The sequence below is a fragment of the Oncorhynchus nerka genome, linkage group LG10 (assembly GCF_034236695.1).
Source record: "Oncorhynchus nerka isolate Pitt River linkage group LG10, Oner_Uvic_2.0, whole genome shotgun sequence".
NCBI lineage: Eukaryota > Metazoa > Chordata > Actinopteri > Salmoniformes > Salmonidae > Oncorhynchus > Oncorhynchus nerka.
In genome coordinates, this window is record NC_088405.1 from 50,140,010 (window position 1) to 50,148,789 (window position 8,780).

Consider the following 8,780-nt stretch of genomic DNA (forward strand, 5'->3'; position numbering starts at 1 on the left):
AGTAGAATAGAATACAGTGAGTAAAGCAAAAATATGTAAACATCATTAAAGTGACCTAGTGTACCATTAATAAAGTGGCCAGTGATTTTACGCCTATGTATATAGGGCAGAAGCATCTAAGGTGCAGGGTTACGTAACCTGGCGGAAGCAGCCTTTTGATGGCTATTTAACAGTCTGATGGCCTTGAGATAGAAGCTGTTTTTCAGTCTCTCGGTCCCAGTTTTGCTGCACCTGTACTGACCTAACCTTCTGGATGATAGCGGGGGGAACAGGCAGTGGCTCGGTTGGTTGTTGTCCTTGATGATCTTTTTGGCCTTCCTCTGACATCTGGTGCTGTAGGTGTCCTAGGGGCAGGTAGCTTTCCCCAGGTGATGCGTTGGGCAGACCGCACCACCCTCTGGAGAGCCCTGCGGTGCAGTTGCCATACCAGGCGGTGATTACAGCCCAACAGGATGCTCTCAATTGTACATCTGTAAAAGTTTGTGGGTTTTAAGTGCCAAGCCAAATTTCTCTTGAGGTTGAAGAAGCGCTGTTGCTCCGCCTTCGCCACACTGTCTGTGTGGGTGGACCATTTCAAATCGTCAGTGATGTGCACGCAGAGGAACTTGAAGCTTTCCACTTGCTCCACTGCAGTCCCGTCGATGTGGATAGGGGCGTTCTCCCTCTGCTGTTTCCTGAAGTCCACGATCAGCTCCTTTTATTTTGTTAAACGTTGAGAGGTTTTTTTTCCCTGGCACCACATTCCCAGGCCCTCACCTCCTTCCTGTAGGCTGTTTCGTCATTATTGGTAATCAGGCCTACTACTGTTGTGTCGTCTGCAAAGTTAATGAATGAGTTGGAGGTGTGCATGGCCATGCAGTCATGCGTGAACAGGGAGTACCGGCAGGGGCTGAGCACGCACCCTTGTGGGGCCCCAGTTTTGAGGATCAGCGAAGTGGAGGTGTTGTTTCCTACCTTCACCACCTGGGGGCGGCCCGTCAGGAATTCCAGGACGCAGTTGCACAGAGCGAGGTTCAGAACCAGGGCCCTGAGCTTAATGATGAGCTTGGAGTGTACTATGGTGCTGAATGCTGAGCTTATAGTCAATTCACAGAATTATTACATAGGTATTCCTCTTGTCCAGATGGGAGAGTGCAGTGCGATGGCATCGTCTGTGGATCTATTGGAGCGGTAAGCAAATTGAAGTGGGTCTAGGGTGTCAGGTAAGGTGGAGGTGATATGATCCTTGACTAGCCTGTCAAAGCACTTCATGATGACAGCAGTGAGTGCTACAGGGCGATAGTCATTTAGTTCAGTTACCTTTGCTTTCTTGGGTACAGGAACAATCTTGAAGCAAGTGGGGACAGGAGACTGGGTTAGGGAGAGATTGAATATGTCCGTAAACACACCAGCCAGCTGGTCTGAGGACGCGGCTGGGGATGCCGTCTGTGTGGTTTTCCCTTTGTAGTCCGTGATTGTCTGTAGACCCTGCCACATACGTGTCTGAGCCGTTGAATTGCAACTCCACTTTATATCTATATGGACGTTTTGCCCGTATGATTGCTTTAGAGGGAAAACTACACTGTTTTATATTAGGCAATATTCCCAGTCACCTTGCCATGGGTTTTAATAGTCACAGTGGGTACAACATCTCCTATACACTTCGTGATAAACTCAGTCACCGTATTCGGCGATGTTATTCTCAGAGGCAACACAGAACATATCCTAGTCCGCGTGACCAACAATCTTGAAGCAGCAGCTACTCTTCCTGGGGTCCACACAACATCAAACATGACATGATATAGAATATTAATAGACAAGAACAGCTCAAGGACAGAATACACGCAAACACCGTTCACTTTCATAGCAGCCACATGAAAACAGCGTGATCACTTTGCTCGTTGTATATGTAATTCCTTCTCGCTACTATCTATGCCTTCTCCTCCTCTAACCTTTTTCCTTCGCTTGTGGACTTCTAGCTAACATAGCATCCCTGTCTGTTTGAGCTGGGTGTTTGAGTAGGCTAAACTAGTTAGCTGTATTCTCTAGCAAAGTGAACGTTTTTAAAAATACAACACATAGCTAGCTCTCTCTCGCTTCTTCTTAATTTTGGAAGAAATTACTTTTTTCAAAACTATTCAACTATTGTACTTCTGAGTCAACTACTCACCACATTGCTGTGCTAGCTAGCTGTAGCTTCTGCTAGCTTCTGCTTTCAGTACTAGATTAATTATCTAATATTTTATCTAACATGTCAGTTCATGCTGCAAGAGCTCTGATGGGTTGGGGGACGTCCTCCGGAACTTGTCATAATAACTGTGTAAGTCTATAGAAGGAGGTGAGAACCATGAACCTCCTAGGTTTTGTATTGATGTCAATGTACCCAGAGGAGGACAGAAGCTAGCAGTCCTCCGGCTACACCATGGTGCTACCCTACAGACTTCTCCCGAGGCTACTGTAGACCTTCATTATAAAAAGTGTTTTTTTTGTGTGTTTTTTTACACACACCCTTTTCACCCCAATTTCGTGGTATCCAATTGTTAGTAGCTACTATCTTGTCTCATCGCTACAACTCCCGTAGTCCTCCGATACCCAACCAAGCCGCACTGCTTCTTAACACAGCGCCCATCCAACCCGGAAGCCAGCCGCACCAATGTGTTGGAGGAAACACAGTGCATCGCCCCACGGACCCCGGTCGCGGCCGGTTACGACAGAGCCTGGGCGCGAACCCAGAGTCTCTGGTGGCACAGCTGGCGCTGCCCTTAACCACTGCGCCACCCGGGAGGCCCCATAAAACAGTGTTTTAATCCCCCCCCCAAAAAAAGGATAACGCCACTGGTAGGAATGAGGTTTGTGCAGTAGGCCTAATACATTATCACAGCATATTGGCTATATACCTGGCCTGCCACTATTCTTCTCAGACCATATTATATTTTAGAAAAACTTGAGCTTTGATAACAAAATAGATCAGTTTGTGTAGCACTTGCGAGGCACAGCAGAGCATAAATTGAAATAATTTGCAAATGAACTTTTTTATTTTACTGGACTTGATGGTACCTGCATCTCATGGTCATGGTGCTTTCAAGACAATTGGGAACTCTGGAGGAGAAAAAGAGGTAAAATCGTGACGTCAGTGATCTTAAGGTCAGAATTGGAATTCTGAGTTGGACGACTGTTTAAAACAAATATGTCCCAGTCGGATCCCAGTTGTCTTGAACGCTCGGATGTTGTAGATGGCTCAAAATGGGAACACTTTGTCTTCCCGGTGCACAGGGCTTCTGAACCAAGTGCACTTAACAACGACAGCGAAAGCCTTTATCGTTGGCTTTTCTACAAAAATGTTTGGTAATCGACTAGGAATTGCGATCGACAGGTTGACCACTGATCTAGACAGATGAGCAGTGTGCAAGCTGTGATGTTTTTGTAACGTTTTTACAGGTAGTCAATCTCTGAAGGTGATGCAGGTAACTCAGCTGGACAGAGACACAGTACTGATCACTCTGGAGAGTGAGTTCCTTTCTTTCAATACTCTGCTTTCAGCATAATTTGATCAGGAACATTTGGATGTGCCAGTGTTCTATAGAGTGGTAAGAACCCTTGAATGAAGAAGAAAAAAAATCAAGATTGAATTGTGACCATTTTCCCATTTGACCTTTGCAGACACTGTGAAAATTGTGAATCTGAATGGAAATCCAAGCAAAGGGAGGACCTCAAATTTGACCTTTGACTTTTCCATTGAGACTCTTGGTAAGGGAATGGCTGAGTGCTGCCTTCTAATCATTTAGCTTTGTGTCTTTGGATTGGAGGCGAATAAATTGTTATTTGCAGTATGTTTGCAGGATAGTGTTCTGGCCTTCTGGAAGCATGGGCTTAAAGGTAGAAGCTTGAATAGTGATGAGGTAATGCAGACCAAAACACCAGTCCAGCTTTTCTGTATTGTCAACTCTCATATTGACAATAAAATAACATTGTGACGTTTTTACATTTTTCATAGGTTACACAAGAGATCACGGATGAAAGTCGAATATTCAGAGTCTTGGGAACCTCAAGGCATGTCTCTTAACTATGGGAGTTTGATAGCAATTCGATAGCAGAACATTTGTCAAATTACTGAAGCAAATTTTTTGAAAATGTACATTAACATATGCTTTTATTCTTCAGGGACATTATCTTGCAGAGTACTCTCACGGACAATCCATCTGCCTTAAGCAACTTGTACATCCTGACGGGGCATGAGAGTAGCTACTGAGGAAATCTGAGAATGGAGGACATTCTGTCTCGAGGAAATACACAGCAGTCTCCTACTACTCCTAAAAGGACAAGCACAAAGTCAATAAGGATGGAGCAAGGATGCCTACAATGGCGAGAGGTTGGCCAAAGAGACACAGCTGGGACTGTCTGAGCTTTGATTGGAGTGGGCTTTCCTCACGGCTTCTTCGCATCCAACCGCCAAATGGACCTGTGAAAATCAGTGGTTCAAAACAATACCAGTGGCCTAGGCTACGTGAAGATCTTGGCATTGCAGTCACAGTTTTTTAAACCACACTTGTCATAACTCTCCTGTGACGATCTGCAGGATCAAGTTACAGTGGGTCCGCTCTACAGCGTGCCCCCTCTCATAGAGGGGGAGAGCGGGAAGTCGGCTGTTTTTATGGCGGTCATAAAATACGCTGCCTCTCCGCTCTGTAGTGTTCCATCTTGGAATGTAAACTGTGGAACACAAGAGACCCTTGGACATAATTTAAACAATATTTATATTTTTGGGAATGTGGGAGTGGTCCGTGAACACTTAAGGGACAGTCATGACGAGTGTGTTTCATTTGGTGATCTCATGAACGACAGGAAACCCTCTACTGTGTCTTTGGTTGTGTACACTTCTTAATTATGGAGTTTACATCTAAATATTGTGAAATGTTTGTGATTAAACATGAAACTATTTGTGAAAAATGTAATGTGATGTTAACCTTCTAAATGAGAAAATATGGGTTTTCATATAGTTAACCAAATCAGTGGCCACGCCTACATGAGCATAGACATTGTCGGCGTCATGGAGTGCCCTTTTCTCAGACGTATAAAACCCACTCCTGACTATATTTACATTAGACTGAAAAACACGGAGCTGACGCTACATGTTGAAATGGTTAAGAACTACAACTCTATAGGCCCAGGAGACCAGACAGCGTGTAGTGATTGCCACACGGCTGGAAATGGTTAAACTCTGAGACTATCGATCACTACAGAATAAGAGCAAATCCTAGACGTAGAATTACTAGACTGCAGCTGGAAATTGCGTAAATCTAGTACGAGAATAACGACAACCGCGGAAGCATCTATTCTATGCAACGGCCACCTGTACGCCTGACATATCTATAACAACAGACACTATCCAGAGCCGCTGAGAAAGCTACAACCGCGAACGACATTGACTTCTGTGGACGTTAACCAGAGACTCTCTGATGAACTGACTCTCCAGCAGACGGACCGACGATTCCAACAGAGAAGACAACGACATACGGGCGTAAATGTATACATTGCAATTATTTTCCAATGATCGGCCGTTCATGTGCAAAGGATTAGCATTTCAATTAATATAATTATCAACTGGGTAGTGAATCCATTTTGTCTTTCCCGCTCTTTATGTCCCCACCCCTTTCCATTGTCTACCAAGCCTCACATAATGGTTTAGCCCACTAGGGACTTTTCAATGTGTTGTGTTAGTAACCAATAACTATATTGTTTGTTTATGTGTTTCTGTGATTTGTTTAGTTAGTAAATAAACAAGTAAGCCCATTTGTATATCGCTGATTCATTATGGAGGCTAGGGTTCATTTTCATCCAAGGGTTTGCGACGTTCAGTAATGAGAACTGATGAGGTAATAAAATACATGAATACAAGACTGTACTCGATAAGAAAATATCTGAGTTATATTCGGGAATTAAAACTCTATAAACAACATATTCCTGTGGTGCCCTGACTTCCTAGGTAATTGAAGTTGCATGATTAGTTTAATTGCGTAATTAAATTACACATAGAGAATTGATTTGATAAGATACAGTCTTCACATTTAATGATAGTCCAGACACAACACTTGTGTGAATTCTTCTTCTTCAGACTGGTTGTGACTGGGTAAAAACGTTGAACTGTAGCCCAAGACTGTCTAAGTCTGCAGTAACCCAGTACCAGTCTGAACAATACTTTCCCATAGGGCTGCTGTGTCAGTACTGAAGACGAGTAAAGTACAGGACCCAGTTTCCATGGATTGAGGTGGAGAACAATGCTATCATGCAGCTCTGTGTGTAGGCTAACTGACAATAAGTTATATGTGGTGAAAAACACTTAATTACAAGCAGAAGAAAATGTCTGCCTGTTCACCACGGGTTGATATGTTATAATTGTTTTTTCAGTGTTTGTTTTTTTCAACAACGCTGACGAGAGATATTTAGTACCGTGTCAGGCTTTGAATCACAAATTGTAAATCATTCATTACCATATTTTTTGGGGTCAGTTTTGTCTATATAGCTACAGTGTGTCTATATACTGAATACACTCTTAAGATATTTTGCAGAGTCACTTTTACGAAGGCTACTTCAGAGTACCATTAGGAAATGTTCTCATAGAATATGTGCATGGGACAAGACTGTAACTACGAACTGGATATCACGAAATTGGGGAGAAAAGGGTAAAAAAAAAAGTAATTTAAAAAATGATGAAGGCTACTGTGTTCTTGGATCTTCAATGCTGTAGAAATGTTTTGGTACCCTTCCCCAGACCTGTGCCTCGACACAATCCTGTCTCGGAGCTCTACGCACACTTCATTCTACCTCAATGGCTTGGTTTTTACATTACATTTACATTTAAGTCATTTAGCAGACGCTCTTATCCAGAGCGACTTACAAATTGGTGCGTTCACCTTACCTTTACAAATCATGTCCAATCAATTACATTTACCCCAGGTGGACTCCAATCAAGTTGTAGAAACATCTCAAGGATGACCAATGGAAACCAGATGCACCCGAGTTCAATTTCGAGTCTCATAGCGAAGGGTCTGAATACTTCTGTAAATAATGTCTAAAAACCTGTTTTTTCTTTGAGGAAAACAAATTATTTAATCAATTTTAGAATAATGCTGCAACCAGTGGATGCTGCTGAGGGGAGAACGGCTCATAATAGTTCCTGGAACGGAGAAAATGGAATGGCTTCAAACACATGGAAACCATTTGTTTGATGTATTTGATGCCATTCCATAATTTACAGTCCAGCCATTACCACGAACCCATCAACCCCAATTAAGGTTCCGCCAACGTCCTGTGGCTGGAACATAACAGAATGTGGAGAAAGTGAAGGGGTCTGAATACTTTCCGAATGCACTGTAAGTTAAGCAATTATATTACACTCATACAGTGCCTTCTGAAAGTATCAATAACCCCATCCACAGACATTCATGCAAAGTATGATATCTAAACTATTGCTTTAAAACGAGTTATTTTTAAACATTGTAAATCGTGAAGTCTCCTTGATATCAACTGCATGGGACTGTGCAGGAACTGACCAATGGCGATGGGTCGGTCGCGAACGAGTCGGCTCTAAGAGCCGGTCTTGTAGGTGAACGTTGGGAGCCGGCTCGCATATCAGAAGAGTCGAAACTATTTATACAAATGTTTAAAATAATAATATATGAATAATCAAAATATTTAGATTAATAGAATAATCTCATTCAAAGAGGGAGACTCTGCATAGTGGCCACATCCATTCCCTCGGAGAGGGTCTTTTCGAAAACGGGACAAATAATTTCTGAGAGAAGAAACCGCATCAGCCACTCAAAAGTGAGGCAGCATGCATTTCTGAATGCAAATCTCTCATAAAAGCTAAATATGGTCAGCATTGCTGTGTGCTGCTGGTTATAACATGGCAATAAAGAAGAGAGAGAAAAGAGGGACCAGTTTAATGTTGTAAGTGGGATGCTGCAGTTTTGCACATGATTTATTTTTCTTTGATATAAGTGCAATATTATTTTATGTTGTTCAGATTGTATTCGTTTTAATTTGTTAGATTTATATGCACTTTGTTTTTATATATTAAAACGTGATACTTTAAATGCAAATGTTTACTATCATTATTTTTCATAAACCAATGCATTTTTAAATGCATTGTGGTTAAGGTAGGGTGTGATTTCATTTAATAATTTAATTAGAATTGTTTTAACACAAATCATAGTTTGACTTGAAAAAATACAAAACATGTTTTTTTAAAGAGCCGTTTGGGAGCTAAACAAGCTGGCTCTTTTTGGTGAACTGAGCCCGGCTCACTGAAAAGAGCCGGAATGCCCATCACTACTGACCAATGGCAGGCACAAGTGGGCGTTTCCTGGTGAAGGCCCACATCAAGAAACAACCGGAATTGAAATGACAAGATTTTGGAGCAAATTGGCAAAAGCAGAAGGGCGCAATTGCGGCCAGCAATTTGGGGCGTTCCTGCATGTGGGTATTCCTGCATCTGCAGGAGCCCTTCTTTACGTTTTACCAATTTTAAACTAGGACTCCGGAACACAGCAGACGTAGTAATTCCCACATACAGGAACGCCCCAAATAAAGGGCCGCAATCACACAATTGGAGAGAAAGCAGTGACGCGAATGTCTCTGTACAGTTTTCGGCTCCATCCAACTGCTGAGCGCTAATAACGTTTGCTGCGTTCAACTACTAGTCGGATCTAGGAAACTCAAATGTTCGACCTGCTGACTGATTGAACGCAGCACGTGTATAACGATAACCAGTTAGCAAGTTGGAAATTTCCGAGTTCCCA

General features: G+C 42.6%; 1 protein-coding gene across 2 annotated transcripts in view; it reads left to right on the forward strand.

The window, feature by feature from the left end:
- Positions 1-5,769, forward strand: part of LOC115135466 (mitogen-activated protein kinase kinase kinase kinase 2-like) — a 28,988-nt gene extending 23,219 nt beyond the window's left edge. For both annotated transcript variants that reach the window (XM_029670169.2, XM_029670171.2), the window contains exons 28-32: positions 3,418-3,486; positions 3,640-3,726; positions 3,808-3,878; positions 3,974-4,029; positions 4,141-5,769. In XM_029670169.2, the coding sequence (XP_029526029.1) occupies positions 3,418-3,486; positions 3,640-3,726; positions 3,808-3,878; positions 3,974-4,029; positions 4,141-4,228 (371 nt within the window). In that variant the 3' untranslated portion in view covers positions 4,229-5,769. The remainder of the gene's footprint in view (positions 1-3,417; positions 3,487-3,639; positions 3,727-3,807; positions 3,879-3,973; positions 4,030-4,140) is intronic.
- Positions 5,770-8,780: the final 3,011 nt, after the last annotated feature.